The following is a 16,197-nucleotide window of genomic DNA, read 5'->3' on the forward strand; positions in this document are numbered from 1 at the left end:
CAATAAACTAGCCAGATGGTACTGTGTGAATTGTGAAACTTGAGTTCTTTAAAATGTGTTGGTCATTTACCTTTAGGTTATTTAGCTAAATGTAATAGTTTGCCTCAACATTTTTGATTGAAATTGGACATAAGAATCAACACTAAACAATACTTTCATCAGATTCTGTGAGCTTGACCAGAATTTATAATACGATATTAAACTATTTTGGAAACATGATCAGTATGGTTGCGTTTGGAATGGAAGGGTATACATAACCCTACACGGCATCAGACACGTATTTGTTTGGACAGATTTACTGAATTTCTGCTTCTCGTGTCGCCACTAAAACTTGCTAAAACATGTAAACCTGTATTACAGAGTAACAAGAACGCGTTAAAGGTTAAAAAAATGTTTTATGCATTTGAGTATTTGAGGGTTACATGGAAATACCACGCGTTGGCGTCTCCCTTCCGTCAAACACGCCCCCTCCACGTGCTCTTCCCACGTTCTATGCAGGGATCCATTCATTCAGTCATTGAAACCATTCCAAACAGGTAACAGTTTGCTGTCGGAGGAATATTCAAAATAAACGGCAGCGTTTCTCTGGAAAGCCAGGTAACTACGAAACTACGTTAGTTTTTTTTTTTTTTTTGCTGTATTGATTAGTCACATTGCAATAGATTATACATGGATGGAAATAAACCGTTTTCCAAATACCATTTATTTAGCTACGTTATTTATATTAGTTTAATTCATGAAATTCATCTGATTGATAACTGCTACAATTGTTTTTCTAGCTTTGTGTCGAATTTGGGCCTATTTAATCAAGGAAATCAGTTTGCTAAAAAATATATCCAAAGAATGCGCTTGTTTGTTTATCATCTTTCTGCACACTGCTTATAGTTTTTTCACGTAAACACGTACACGACATTATAACATGGCGTTAACACGCGCTGGCATAAGTGCATAAAAGTACGAATTAATAAAAAAGGGTTAAGACTGCATTGTTAGGGTGAATCGGCTTCCAAATTTTCCGAGAGGAAGTTCTGGTTTAAGTGGCGTCTTCCTGGCACTGTTTTTGCAACTTTAAACGCATTCCTGGGGCAAAACTCTGGTGTTGCTGGATCAATTGCCCGAAAATGTAATTCTAAACCTAAAGTCAGGAGACAATAACTGATAACAACGGCTTGCAAGCACATAACCTAATATATTAAAGACTATAAATGTTGGGGTAACGCATTAACGCGAGTTACGTAACAATATTACATTTCTAACGTTTAAAAAAATAATTATATTTGAGTTACTTATTAGTTGAGTTAATTCGCTTTTAAAAATATATTGCTGAATTAAAATTAAAAGAGTCACAATGAACAATGCAGGCAATGAGAGAATGTGTTCCTTATTTTTAATTTTTCGAAAAGAGATTGTCTCTATGGACAGTGGTTATACTTAAGACAAATAGTACAAAAGGAGCAATCAAATTGCTTTAAACCTTCAATAATCTATTTTTACAGCATGTAGAGCTCTGGGGTTAACATCCTAAAATATTGTCTTTGGTGTGCTTTTTAAAAGGTAAATGTAGGTGTAGGTTATACGATGTGTTGTTAATTGCAAAACCCCAGTAATAAAAAAGAAAAGAAAAACAAGTTCTGAAAGAGATCAAACCTCAGCCAGGTAATTCAAAAGTAAAGCAAAAGTAACATAACACACTTACCATAAAAAGTAACTAAGTAGTTACTTTTGGGGAGTAACTCAATATTGTAATGCATTACTTTCAAAAGTAACTTTCCCTAACTCTGCTAATAAATTGTCCCGCATACTTGATGCAGTTCATCAACTGAGGGAGAGCGAGCTACAAACTTGATGATTTTTATTGTTTATTTTATTATGAGTACTGTCAGCCACAAATTCTTAAAAACATACTGTCGTCATTTTCAAGTCAGTCACATTTTTTGAGTTTCTTGTTAAATTAAAGCAATATGGTTTGAAAAGCTGGGAGCATGTTAGGGCAAATACCCATTTGTAATATTGTTTTTGTACAGTAAAAATTGGTATATAACAGTTAATCAATAACGTATACAAAAAGCACATAACTTGTGCTTGGTGTGAGCCATAAGGAATTGTAGGCTTGTAAGGAACTCACAACATAAAAAAAAAATTATAAAAATATTTGTGGCCATTTTTTTAAATTATTTTATTACTATTGTTTGTGGACTTAAAATATTAATAGATGTTTTATTTTTCATATTCTTATCATAAAATTTTCAGCCAGTATATTCTTGTAACCCACGACTAAATGCATTATGTGTTTAGAGGTCAACAGGAGATGGATGGCAAATTATTCACAGATTCAGCCCTGGATGTGGCGGCCCGCTTTACAGACTTTGACCGGCTGATGGAGATGATGGTAAACAAGGGAAAACAAGGAGTAAAAAGAAAGATGAATCAAAATGACAACAAAAAGAAAAAAAACAAAAGTAAAAACTACACTTTTTCAGGTTCGTGTTCCTTGCATCAGCTAATAGGACTAGTGTTTTGACATTATTATTTTAATTTTTTTATTATCAGATCCAATCAAATAAGTTAAAATGTTACCATTTTTCCCATAGACTTGAATGGTGGATCTGGAACAAAGCAGGCTAAAGCAAAGTGTGAGCTGAAGGAAAACTACCCACATACTGAATTCATTGATGAGAAAAGAATAAGAAAGAAAAAAAGCTTCAAGAAAAATTCCAATAGGATGCCAAATTCACACCAAATATCCAGAATTAATGAGCAGAACAATAGCAAAAATGGCATGGGTAAGTATTTATTACTCTTTGTTAATTCCTTTTTTGTTTAGAACAATATTGTCTGTGTTTTCGACCGTAATTTAGATCGATTTCTGCATTAATATATGCTGCAACAATATTCTTTTGTTTGTCCATTATTTTTTAAGGACTAGATTCAACAGATGCCTTTAAGGAGATGAGAAAAAAGAAAGTGCTGCAGGTTTACTGTGGGAAAATGGCAGGTAGTCTCTACAGAACGAAGTATGAAAAGGGTACGTTTTGTGAAATACCTTTTACTTAAAAAATTTTTGTACACTTCCTTAACAATACTGGCGGAATGTTTGATTACTTTGATACACCAAACCTCAAATTAGAATTATGTATAATGAATGAAGGTGGATAATTCATCAAACTCTCATATATTAGGAAGGTAACTATCAGGGCTTGATATTAACTTTTTTTTTTTTTTTATCACCAGCCACTGTGGATTGTAGTTTTCCAACGTTACTAGCCACTCGTCAATTGAACATTGTTATATATATTTATTCAGATAATGTGCATTTGATTTACAATCTTTGTATCATATTTTTTTCTGTGTAAAGGAGAGCAGTGTATATTATGTAAAGGGCAGTGGTTTACACCCTGGCAGTTCGAAAAGTTTGGAGGAAAAGCGAATAGCAAGAAGTGGAAGCGTAGCATTCACTGCAAGCTGTCAAACGATCCTCGGCCTGTGCAACTAATGAAACTCATCAAGGTGAGCATGTAGTCAGTGTATGATCAGGATTTATTTGATATATTAATGAAGATGCAAACTGTGAATGTATCATCGTCTCATTTAAATAAACCCTCCTGTTTGTATTAGAATGACTGTCTTTCAGAGTTTGGACACTTGAGGGAGTCGCCTCAACAGGTATTATTTTTGCACATGAGACCAAATCATTCATATTATGTTGTAGTTCAACTTCTGTTGGTTTGTAATCTGTAGATTATCAATTGATATTTTGTTACCTGGTTTACTTTATAGATGACTTTTAACAGTTTTTAAGAAACAATCCGAAGATTTGTTTAAATTCACAACCATTTTCCTATAGGGAGCGCAGACTGAGGGAGACAGTGCAACCACGGCGCGAAATGAGACTGTGAACTGTGGACTAATGAGCTCTTTAAAAGATATTCCACCGTCTGTGAGAAGCATGTTTTCCAAAACTCTTGAAGTAACTGTGTGTAGAAACAAAGAGCAAATACTGCAGAAGGAAACTATCCAGACAGGTGAGTTGAAATGAATCTGCATTTCAGATAAATCGTTTTCCAGAAAGACTTTTATAGAACTGAGAAGTTAATAAATACATGTTTTCATTTTTATATGATGCACATCTATTATCAGCTCATAGGAGACAACATCATCTCTCAGACACACAAAAAATATGTACCTTTTATTTTTTTTGCTTGCCGTTTATTGGAACTTATTGGATTGTTGTGGAAATATTCGGCCAGTCTGCCTTTAGTTTGCCAAAGAGCTTTGTATTTTATTCTGAGAGTTGCTGAAGGCTTAAATTTTATTAATAAATTTTTTTCATCTACATTAACTAACCATGTTAATGTATGTGGTTTTTTTTTTTTTTTTTTTTTTTACATACAGACGATTCTTCAGATGAGTCAAAATCTGTTGCTGAAAGAGTTAAAATGGTGAGATTTAGTTATACAATGATGACTATAAGGAGCTCAACTTAAACACCATGTACAACCAATGTAATTTATGTAAATAACCCAAATAATTACCTTAAATTTTACCCTTTTACTTTTTCTCTGTCACTGAAAGGTGCATAACTACTGTGCTTGCATATTGCCCAATGTGCGCACCCCAAAATTAAAATGATCATCATTTACTCACTCTCTTTTAATACCTTAAAGCATTTCATAATGTTCTGAACACAAATGAAATTATTTTGAACTCATTTTTTTTTTTTATCTGAGTTGAGTGTTCTAAAGATTTTACAAGTTTTTAATGGGTTTGGAATGACGAGTAAATGATTGCAGAATTTAAGTATCATTTCTCTCTTGTATATAGAACAGGAGAGAATCTGTGACTTCAACTGAAGCTGCTACCAAAATGACCTCTCAACCAGTGGAATCTACTAACAACGATAAAGGTTTGTATGCTGTCATTTTCTCTCTGTATATGTACACACACACACACCCCTCTCTCTCTCTCTCTCTCTCTGACTCTTTCTCTCTCTCAATGTAACAATTTACATAATAAGAAAGAAAAAATAAAACAAAGTATTGAGTTAGATGTTCTATTGTTTTTTTAAATGTATAATAAGGGCTAGAATACATCTAGAATTTAATTATTATAGATTGATTAAAATATATCTGGGATTCAGATAAAAAGATGTGGTCTGCTATAGGAGAAAACTTATCTTTTTCTCAATTATTTTAAAAGAAAAAACATGTAAATGTTTTTTTCAAGTATGTAATGCAGATTGTATTTTAATTCCCTTTTAAAAAAGCAAAATAAAGTTTGTTAATCTCAAATCTCTCTCTCTCTCTCTCTCTCTCTCTCTCTCTCTCATATATATGTATATGTATACACATATGATTGACTTTGGAGGACATATTTTGTTTTTACTTTTGAATAGATTTTTTTTTTTTTTTATAAATGAATGGTAACCAATTATTCATAGTTTTTAATCGGGTTACTAGCTTAAAGTACCTGTTAAGTTTCTGTTTATGTGTCAACTGATAGACAATGAACATTTGTCTATTTTCTTCGACAAAATCAAACACTCTGTCTTTGTGGCTAAGGCCCCGTTTACACTAATGCATTTTAGTTTGCAAATTTCCTAGTTGTGCTTCAGTTATGCCATCCACACTACGCCGGAGTTTTCGAGCGCCAAAAACGGAGCGTTTTAGAATAAAAACGGATTCAACGTTTCTAAAACGCTCCGTTTTCGTCGCTTAAACTCAGCTGCTGCTCCGTCTTAGTGTGAATAGGGGGAAAAACGGAGTCATCTGAAAACGGTGGCTGGGCTGCTGAGATTCACTACCTGACTGAGGCTTTTGTGTCGTTGCGTATCCTTCCCTTATTCGTCAAGCCCCAATCTCATGACTATAACACATGTCTTTAATGCTACCGGAAGACAGCAGACCAGCCTTCACTGTAAACAACAACATGGACACAGAAATAGGAGCGTTGTTTACACTATTGTCTCTTAGGCGCCATTGTGCAGTTATTCATTTGTTACGTTTAGTAACAACTCGACCTAAAAACAGCTTGGGCTCGTTCACACCAAAGGCGTCTGCTTCTAAAATTGAGAGACGCAATGCTATAGACTGGTTTGAATAAAGCTCTAAAGCACTGAGAGCTTAATTGTTTTGCCAGAACAAGCCGGTTCTGGACCTGGCATCTCTAAAAATCTGATCTGGCACCTCATTTTACCAATCCCCGTCCTCACATGCACCTTCGCCCCGCTTTTCAGCGACTACCCTACGCTCTTCACTTTCGTCCCCTACACCAAACATTCCGCCATAGTCTTTATGTGGCTAAGAGGTAAAAACAGACTGGGCTTGTTCGCATCGAATGTGTCTGCTTATAAAATCGCAAGACGCAATGCTTCAGACTGGTTTGAATGAAGCTCTAAAGCACTGAGAGCCTGTAAACAGAAACTTGCAATTGTTGTATGTCTCTCTTCTGATTGGTTACAGGTAAAAGTTACAGTAGTCCAAAAATGTGGTGATCATGATCAGAAATTCATAAAAAAATCCATAAATGTGTTTTAATATGAAAAACAATAGAAAAAAGTGCTTTGCAAAGGCATTAAATGCATTGTGTGAACTGCCCCTTACACTATTTCTTTCTTTCAGTGTTTCCTATTATGTGAAGTTTCACAAACTAATTTCGAGAGGAGATCGTGATATGATTCATGGCAGCTGGTCTCTCATCTGCAATCTTTAGTAAACCAATCAGATTATTTCAAACTCACAATAAGTAATCTGTCTTGCCTTACTCCCTTATCTTCAATTTTTTAAGAGTCCAATCGCTCCAAGCCACCCACACCTTATCCTTTTTTACCATGGGGAGAACTACCTCAAGAACTACCTAATCTTGTAGACCAGGTGGGAGCCCTGGGCTCAATTATCTCCAAGCTCAGGGTTCTCTCCTGGGACAGTATGCCAAGCCTGCTATTAATATCAAGCAATCTGAGTGTGAACTCTTGAAATAAATTATAAAGCATATTTGTTCATTGCATCGTCAGTTTATACCTATTCATTTTGTAAGCCATACTGCAATGATATGTTTTCATTGACTCCCTGTTTTTCAGTAAACAAAGATGCACCTGCACACCCCCCTGATGCTCCAGAGCCTGCCGTACCTTCTGTCATGGAGAAGGCTATTCAGACCACAGAAGAAGTAACAGCTCCGCTCAGCCTCACTTCTCCTCCTGCTGAATGGCAGAACCCAATTGAACCAGTAGAGACTCGGGAAACAGGCCAGATGCAGTTATTTGAATTTCTGGCTAAACAGTTTAATACCATCAACGACACTCTAAAATCAATTGATACGTCTTTAAAGAAGCTGGTGGAGAAGCAGTCACATGACTCTCTGCCAGAGTCTAACAGGGGGATTCCTGCTCTTCAAGAACACCCCCAGGTTAATTGCTTGGTCAAGCAGGAGTAAGATACAGACGTTGTCTTGAGATGATTGGAATTGAAATGACTGACTAAAGTTTTTAACAAAATGAAAAAGTTAGTAGATTGATGAAATGTATATCATAGATGTTACAATATAAAGTTATGTATCTGCATTTTATAGTCATACACGTATTATTTTTAAAGTCAATACAGAAAGCAGTCTTTTTAACCATTTGCTTTTTTGGTTATGCATTAAAACATGACATTCTGAAACATTTTTATCTCACTATTTACTGTAAGGACGTTATTAATCTGTAATTCGACTTGTAAACCTACAGACTTGAGGCTTTTCCAAGCCGACATTAAATTTTATCAGCCTTCCCGATTGTAAATAAACTTAGTCCACAACATTTCTTTGATTTTTATTTTCATTTCATTTTTTCCCTGCACTGAAATTTGAATTCCCTCATATTTTATGCTAAACCTAATTCAAATGCAAGAATTGATATGGCATTTTATATATATATGTGTGTATTTTCCTTCATTAATGTCTCTTTGATTTCTGTTGCAATACCACTAAAGTTGTTTACTAGGAAGTCAGACCTTCTGAAAGGAGTGGTTAGGAGGAGCGTGCAAAAGGAGGGCAGATTAGATGTGTGTATGCATGTGTACGTAACTCTGCTAAAAGAAGATCTAGAAAAATAAAACTACAAGTCGAAGACACAGCAAGGTAAGAATATTGTTGTAGATATTAGTAATTGGTAACATTTAACTTAAATTTTGTGATCTGTTTTCTTTTTAAACTTTGTCACTCAGATACAAAAGCATCAGTCTAGGAAGCCACTTTCAGTTTCATTTCAGGGTCAGAGTAATTTTGAATGTTGAGATCTGTTTCCTTGTGTGTGTGTGTGTATGTAGTATTTCCAAAGATTTTGGCAGCTTGTTTTACAAACAAAAAGGCAGAAAGAATTTAGTCCACTTTATACCGTTACAGTAATACTGTAAAAGTTACAGTAAAATATAATGGTGTCTGTGTAAAATCTTTGTAGAAAGATGAAGTTTTAATGAATAAATATAAATACGTTGTTATAAAAACCTATTGATTAGATTGATCCCATATACATGGGTTCAACCAACCAACAAATGTAGTCTTTTTAACAGTTAGATTTAAACATGATTATTAGAAAAATTTAAAACAAATAGTAAAACATTTTTTTATGAAGATATATTTTCTATTGTAGTCTATACTAGCCTACATTTTATTCCACTTTCACTGAATCATCACAAATGTAAGCAGTGAGTTTAAAAAAAAATCTATAATACTTTCTAAGAAGCTTATGCTTACAATGAACTTTTAACTCATTTATAATCAGTCTTTAAAGACAATCCTTAGGCTATATTATAATGACTAGCTATATTATAGCTACGTTTATAATAGTGTTATGAATAATTATTGATGCATTTAATTTTTCAAAGCATATTCATAGCACATTTAATTATAATTTATTAATCAGTCATGATTGTATGTTAAAGGATGCAGTCTGCCATGTTAAAACATTGTTATGCCATAGTTACATAATTTATAAACTAATTCAAGAGAGAAACTTGCTTATGATTGATCACGGCTGGTCCTGCATTAGCGCATGGTTCGCCAATTGGATTATTTCTCTCTTACTATTGACCTTATTCTAAAATGCGGAAGTGCGCCTGTTTTCGCAATTGTTTTAGAACTTTTGATTCAGTCGCCTATGGGAGAAATGACTAGCAATAATAAACAGCAAAAAATGGTCAAACTACTTGCTCTACAAACAAATGTTTGCATGACTATACAGACCAAGTAGAATAATATAATAATAAAATATCAAATTGCAACATCAAGCAGCGTAACGAGCAGTTTTTAATGTCAAAAAATTAATGGAAGTGAGTGAGACCGGAAGTCATCCAAAAAGATTCAAATGTCTGCGCCCGCTCGTCGGCGGAGAATAAGGTGAATATATAACGTTTATATATTTTTCTAAGTTTCTTACTTTAGTTATCTTCGACTTGAAAAATCCCCCCTTCCACCTCTACTCCTCCACCTTTCCCTTTTTAGGGTGGCATGATGGCCTAGGGGTTAGCACTGTTGCCTCAGCTGGAACATTACTTTAAATACTTAACAGGCCAATGGTCGTTTTGTGTGGAGTTTACATATTCTCCCCATGCTCACATGGGTTTTCCCTAAGTTTTCCGGTTTCCTCCCACAGTTTTAAAACGTGTCATAAGTTAATTGATCAATTAAAGAATGATTATGAATAATTATGAACGGAGTTATAGGTCTTGGAAAGCTTCATGGAAAGTGCTACCACAGTTTTCATGAGAAATGCATAATGTTGTGAGTTTTTCACAGGACATGGATGAAGAGTCTGTGACAGACACCGAGTCTGAATCAGCATCTCAATGGGATCCAAAGAGTAGCACTGAATCTGAGAGCTGGAGTGAGGGCAGCAGAGAAAACAGAAGTAAAAAAAGAAAGAAAACAAGAAAACAAACCTGTAAGTTAGAGACATTCATTTAAAACTATGTCTCTCAACCACATTTCTGGAGGACCACCAACATACAGTTTTAGATGTCTACTCTCACAGCCATTACAGGTCTTTCATTCTCTGCTAATAAGCTGATGATCTCAATCAGGTGTGTTTGGTTAAGGAGTCATGAAAAATGTGCAGAGCTGGTGGTCCTCCAGGAACGTAGTTGAAATATACTGTTTTTAAACCTTTCTGAAATTGTGTAATCTTTGGTATCTGACCTTTGTTTCAGCGTTCACCAAGTTTTCAAGACAATCAATTGAAAAGAAACGTGAACTTGATGTCACATGTGGGGATAAAGAAGGCATCCTGAATCTGGAGAAGTATAATAATGACAGTAGGTGCAGATGCTCATGTACAAGTCTCCTTTTAAAGAATATTTGAAACATTATTCAAGATCCACTAAAGTTCAAATGTCATTCCAGTAGTGCCTCAAACTAAATTATCCTCTGTAGTTCAGGAGTGTATCTTCAGTGAAGGCCGGTGGTTTACGCCGAGCGGCTTTGAGAAGTTTGGAGGAAGGGAAAGAAGCAAGAAGTGGAAAAACAGCATCCGATGTGATGGCCTTCCAATCCAAGAGCTTTTGGATGTGAGAAGAGCAGTTTTTGCATACTTACATTTTTTTAATATATAACTGGTTTTCAGTCATGCTTGTGGAGACTGATATTATTAGTAGTTTTAACAGGTATTTCTTGTATATAGTGCCATAACATTATATTGTGTTGTAATTAAAGGTGCTGTATGTAAGTTTTTGACTTTTAAGTATAAAAATACCATAATATGTTTGCAGATATTAAGGTACATGCCAAGGAAACATTCTTATTTATCTGTAAAACTATGCTCAAGTCAGTTACTCTGCTTTGAGCATGTGTGTTATGTGCTGGAACGCTGTCTTTGATTTGGTTATTTAACCCACCCACTGCCACTTTTGCCAATTATATTTCAGCACTCCGGGTTGTCTTGTTGGAAAATAGTGTGTTTCATTTAGAAAGGCTCTCAAAGCAAGTGGCTGTGATCGAAATGCAACCTTTGGTGGACAGTAGCAGACTCTAAATGAGACGCAGATTCAGAGTTTAACATAAGGTTATTAAGTAATAAATGTATAAATATTACAAATGTAAACATTAGGTAAGCAGGTTAAATTGTAGCCTGTGTCCTAACAACACGCTATGTGCTAAGATTTGCATTAAGCAGTTTGGCTGTTTGCACCAGACGAAACACGACAGAAATTTACATACATCTAAGTAAACTATCTGCAGCTGCTTTCAGTAGTTAGGCAATAAATGTCCTTTAAAATGCCATTCAAACTTAAATTGTTAGCATTTAACATTGAATAAAGCACATGAGGATAACTTAAGGTGATCATTGTCAGTTTATCCTCTTGTTCACCTGTGAGAAATAGAAGCCATTTCTAATATATCAATTCGAGATGTTGGTTAGAACAAAAGCTCCTTTTAATATGGAAAATATTCCTTCTGTCGTGTGCCGTTACTTTTATTTAGAACACTATTTAAATCAGCCTTTAGGCTCGTCACTCAAACTCGTTCCTGTTCCTCAATCTGGCAACCTGCTCTTGCGTTTGTTTTCATCCCGGAATGTAATACATTGTTCAACCACTGGGTGTCAAACTTACATATTGCACCTTTAAAATAGCCAATGTGTTGTATAGAAATCTGTAGGGTATCAATTGATATGTTTATGGTTACTTAAATGACTTTTGAAGTGTTTTTAAAATTACTATCAACCATTTTCCCATAGATGATGCAGACATATGGAGACAGTGCAAGCACTGTGCAGAATGAAACTATGACCTCTGAATTATTAAACTCTTTAAAAGATTTCCCAGAGTCATGGAAAAGCTTGTTTTCCAAAACTCTAAAAGTACATGTGTGTAGAAATGAAGGGGAAATACTCCGGAAGCAAACAACCCAGACAGGTGAGTTGAATGAATGAAATGAATGTCTTTTCAACCAGAGCTTTATTAAACAATGAAGCTAATACATGCATGTTCCCCCTATATATGTCATACCCAGCTATTATCAATTCATAAAAGCCAACTACTTCACACAAAAGTAATGTCTACCATTATCTTTTGCCTACTGTTTGTTGCACATATTACAATGATGGTGCAAATATTAAGCCAATGTTAATATAAGTGCACATATTAACCAGTCCAGGATGCCTTTTTGGGTTTGCTAAACAGCTCTGTATTTATTGAAGGAGTTGATATATGTTTATATATTATTAATTTGAATTTATCTACATGTACTGACTCAATTTTTGTTTTCTAGCACATACAGACAGTTCTTCAGATGAGTCTGTATCTGTTGCTGAAAGAGTTAAAACGGTGAGATTTATTTACACATTGTTAAACAGTTTAGTTGTATGTATTGTTTTACTGGGCTATTTTCAGCATGAAGTTGAGACTCCTTCCAAACACTAAAGAAATTATGTACACTGAAAAAAATTATTTCTGCAAAATTGTTGCAAACAATTTATGTGTTGATTTTAAGCAAGCAAATTCAATTTAGTAATGTTAAACTTGATTTGTTTGTTTTAAATTCAGCCCAAATAAACAAATTTGCAAACACTTAACGTGAAAATAAATTCAAGGAATCATCTTTGAATCATTGTTTTCGGCATATAGAAAACTTGTATGCAAAAAAAACAAATGATTACCTTACACTTTAAACTTTCATAATCTCTGTTACTGAAATGTACACAATTACTGTAAAATATAGACTTGTATACACTAAAATATTTGTCATCTTTTTTTAAACCCTTAACACTTTGTAATCTTCTAAACACAAATGAATGTATTTGAACAAATAACAGATATTGTAAATTAGGGTGTTTTCATTTGTGTTCTTAAATGAACACATTTCTTATAGGTTTTATAGTAAATGATTACTTAATGTAAGTAACCTTTGATCAAACTAAAGTTGTTGTTGTTGTTGTTGTTTTTATTGGCACAGAGCAGGAGAGATTTTGTGATTTCAACTGAAACTGTCAGCAAAATGGTGGAATCTTCTAGCAATGATGAAGGTTTGCATTACATGTCCTTTCCTTTATATGCCTTTTTCTCTTTATATTCTCTGTATCCCATTCCTGAAATACCCAATTTTTGTAGAATTGTGACTAAGATGTTATGGATATATACATTTTTGGTTGCTGCTACTCACTAGAAAGAGAATATAAATATGAATATTAGTATTTTAATAAAGGAGTTGCTGAATGTTTATATATAATTAACTTTAATTTGTTTATTCACATGTAATGACTCAAAATCTTTTTTCTAGCACATACAGACAGTTCTTCAGATGAGTCTGTATCTGTTGCTGAAAGAGTTAAAACGGTGAGATTTATTTACACATTGTTAAACAGTTTTATTGTATGTATTTAACCTATTTTTGGGTTATTTTTAGCATGAAGTTGATTCTCTCCTGAACTGAAGACATTATGTACAACAAGCTTAATATATGCAGAAAAACAACAACTAACAAACAAATAATTACCCTAAACTTGAAATCTTTGTTACTAAAAAGTACATAAATACTGTTAAATACATTTTTCATTTACTCACCCTGGTGTCCTGTTGAACCCCCTTTTTTAAACACTTTTTGTAATAAACACTAATCAACGTATGTTAACAAATGCTGAATTTTGATGGAATGGAGTGTTGATTTGTGTTCTTAAATGAAAAAATGTCTCATGGGTTTGGAGTGACGTGAGGGTGAGTAAATGATACAAAATGTTATTAACCTTTTATTGAATTAAGGTCATTTATTTTTTTTACACAGAACAGGAGAGATTTTACGATTTCAACTGAAAATGTCAGCAAAATGATCACTCAACAGGTGGAATCTACTCACAATGATAAAGGTTTGTATTTCTCATCATTTCCTCTGTATGCAGTTTTTCCTCTGTTTCCCATTTCTTAAATTCCCAATTTTTTTGTAGTATTGTGACAGAAGTTGGAGGATATATTTTAAATTTCTGCTACTAAATAGAAAAATAATAGTTATAGATAACTGTTAACCTACGTAACATCCAATCTTTCAAATATACCATTAAGTATAGAAAATATAAAATGAAATACAAAAAAAATCTGTCAGTATTAAATTTTTCGTTTTATACACATGGCAAAAAAAAAAAAAAAATAGAAGCCCATCCATTATACTGATTTCAGCTCAAAATGAAAATTAAAAATAAACAAAAACGTATATATACTCACCAGCCACTTTGAGGCACACTAGTACCGGGTTGGGCCCCCTTTTGCTTTCAGAGCTGTCTTAATGCTTCGTGGGCATAGACTCAACAAGGTACTGGAAATAATCCTCAGAGATTTTGGTCCATGTTGACATAATAACATCACGCAATTGCTGCAGATTTGTCAGCTGCACATCCATGATGTGAATCTCCCTTCCACCACATCCCAAAGGTGCTCTATTAGATTGAGTCTGGTGACTGTAGAGGCCATTTGAGGACAGTGAACTCATTGTCATGTTCAAAAAAAACAGTCTGAGATGATTCACGCTTTATGACATGGCGCGTTATCCTGCTGGAGATGGCACACTGTGGTCATAAAGGGATGGACATGGTCAGCAACAATACTCAGGTTGGCTGTGTTGTTGACTCAATGCTCAGTTGGTATTAATGGGCCCAAAGTGTGCCAAGAAAATATCCCCCACACCATTACACCACCAGCAGCCTGAACCATTGATGCAAGGCAGGATGGATGCATCCTTTCATGTTGCTGATGGCAAATTCTAACCATACCAGCCGTATGTCACAGCAGAAATCGAGACTCAGACCAGGAAACGTTTTTCTTCTATTGTCCAATTTTGGTGAGCTTGTGCAAATTGTAGCTTTAGTTTCCTGATCTTAGCTGACAGGAGTGGCACCTGGTGTGGTCTTCTGCTGCTGTAGCCCATCTGCCTCAAGGTTTGATGTGTTGTGCATTCAGAGATGCTCCTCTGCAGACCTCGATTGTAATAAGTAGTTATTTGAGTTACAGTTGCCTTTCTATCAGCTGGAACTAGCCTGGCCATTCTCCTCTGAACTCTGGCATGAACAAAGCATTTGCGCCCTCAGAACTGTCGCTCACTGGATATTTTCTCTTTTTTGGATTATTCTCCTGTAAAACCTAGAGATGGTTGTGCATGAAAATCCCAGTAGATCAGCAGTTTCTGAAATACTTTGACCAGACCGTCTGGCATCAACAACCATGCCACCTTCAAAGTCGCGTAAATCACCTTTCTTCCCCATTCTTCTGCAGCAGATCGTCTTGACCATGTCTGCATGCCTAATTGCATTGAGTTGCTGCCATGTGATTGGCTGATTGGAAATTTGCGTTAACGAGCATTTGGGCAGGTGTACCTTATAAAGTGGCCAGTTAAAATTTAATGTTAATTTTATGCTTCAGACACACAAGCTATTTTATTTATAGAATTGCAAACTTGACATCACAGCATGATCATTGTCTTTAAAACAAAAATGCAGTGGGTAGGTCATGTGATAATGACAAATGGTTGTAGTACATCAGAATTCCAATCTATTTACATTCATAATATTTAGAACATACTTTTGTAATGGTCATGTGGTAAATTAAAATTTAAATGTAGTACTTACTCGGGTAGTAGTCAATTTCAGACACACCTACAGTTTCTCTATTTGTCTGTTTCTCTTATGTAAATTACAGTTGTTCCATGCATGGAGTCAATTTATACTTATGTTGTTACTCGTCATATTGCAATGATATATTTTAATTCTCCATCATTGCCTTTTGAACAAAGATTCTCCTGCACACCCCAATGATGCTTCAGAGCCTGCAGGATATTCGGTCATAGAGGAGGCAGTTCAACCTACAGAAGAAGTAGCTCTGCTCGGCTTCAGTTCTCCTCATGCTCAATGGCAGAACCCTGTTGAACCAGAAGACACTCAGGAAATAGGCCAAATGCAGTTATTTGAATTTCTGGCTAAACAGTTTAATACTGTTAACGACACCTTAAAATCAATCGATGCAACTTTAAAGAAGCTGGTAGAAAAGCAGTTACATGACTCTCTGCCACATTATAACCAGGAGCACCTCACATGTCATAAAAATTGAAGCTCTGGGTCCTTTGATCGCCCTCTAGTGGTTCAATGCAATACAGATATCAAACCACACCCCTTTATGTAAACTAATGGAAGTTCAAACAAACAAAAATAATTGAAAGTTCAATAAAACATCCTGAAAAAGTTCAGTT

General features: G+C 34.8%; 2 protein-coding genes across 3 annotated transcripts; both read left to right on the top strand.

Annotated features, from left to right (window-relative positions):
• The first annotated feature begins 519 nt into the window (after window positions 1–519).
• si:dkey-68o6.5 lies at window positions 520–7,795 on the top strand. 2 transcript variants are annotated; one of them, XM_087244507.1, is made up of 10 exons: window positions 520–597; window positions 2,296–2,480; window positions 2,592–2,783; window positions 2,921–3,025; window positions 3,356–3,507; window positions 3,616–3,663; window positions 3,845–4,022; window positions 4,393–4,439; window positions 4,822–4,903; window positions 7,076–7,795. In XM_087244507.1, exons 2-10 carry the CDS (start codon window positions 2,309–2,311, stop codon window positions 7,429–7,431), a joined length of 1,332 nt encoding a protein of 443 aa, XP_087100633.1. In that variant the 5' UTR covers window positions 520–597; window positions 2,296–2,308; the 3' UTR covers window positions 7,432–7,795. The 2 variants fall into 2 exon arrangements, 1 of the variants encoding a protein (XP_087100633.1); XR_015480794.1 differs by lacking the exon at window positions 4,393–4,439.
• Window positions 7,796–7,882: 87 nt separating this feature from the next.
• si:dkey-68o6.6 lies at window positions 7,883–16,189 on the top strand. The gene is made up of 10 exons (XM_087244511.1): window positions 7,883–8,115; window positions 9,772–9,916; window positions 10,182–10,286; window positions 10,405–10,538; window positions 11,708–11,885; window positions 12,241–12,296; window positions 12,925–12,994; window positions 13,249–13,304; window positions 13,750–13,831; window positions 15,745–16,189. The coding sequence occupies exons 2-10, from the start codon at window positions 9,775–9,777 to the stop codon at window positions 16,056–16,058; spliced, it is 1,137 nt and encodes a 378-aa protein (XP_087100637.1). The 5' UTR covers window positions 7,883–8,115; window positions 9,772–9,774; the 3' UTR covers window positions 16,059–16,189.
• The last annotated feature ends 8 nt before the right edge of the window (window positions 16,190–16,197 follow it).

The sequence above is a fragment of the Danio rerio genome, chromosome 3 (genome assembly GCF_052040795.2).
Source record: "Danio rerio strain M-AB ecotype USA chromosome 3, GRCz13ab, whole genome shotgun sequence".
NCBI classification, from domain to species: Eukaryota; Metazoa; Chordata; class Actinopteri; order Cypriniformes; family Danionidae; genus Danio; species Danio rerio.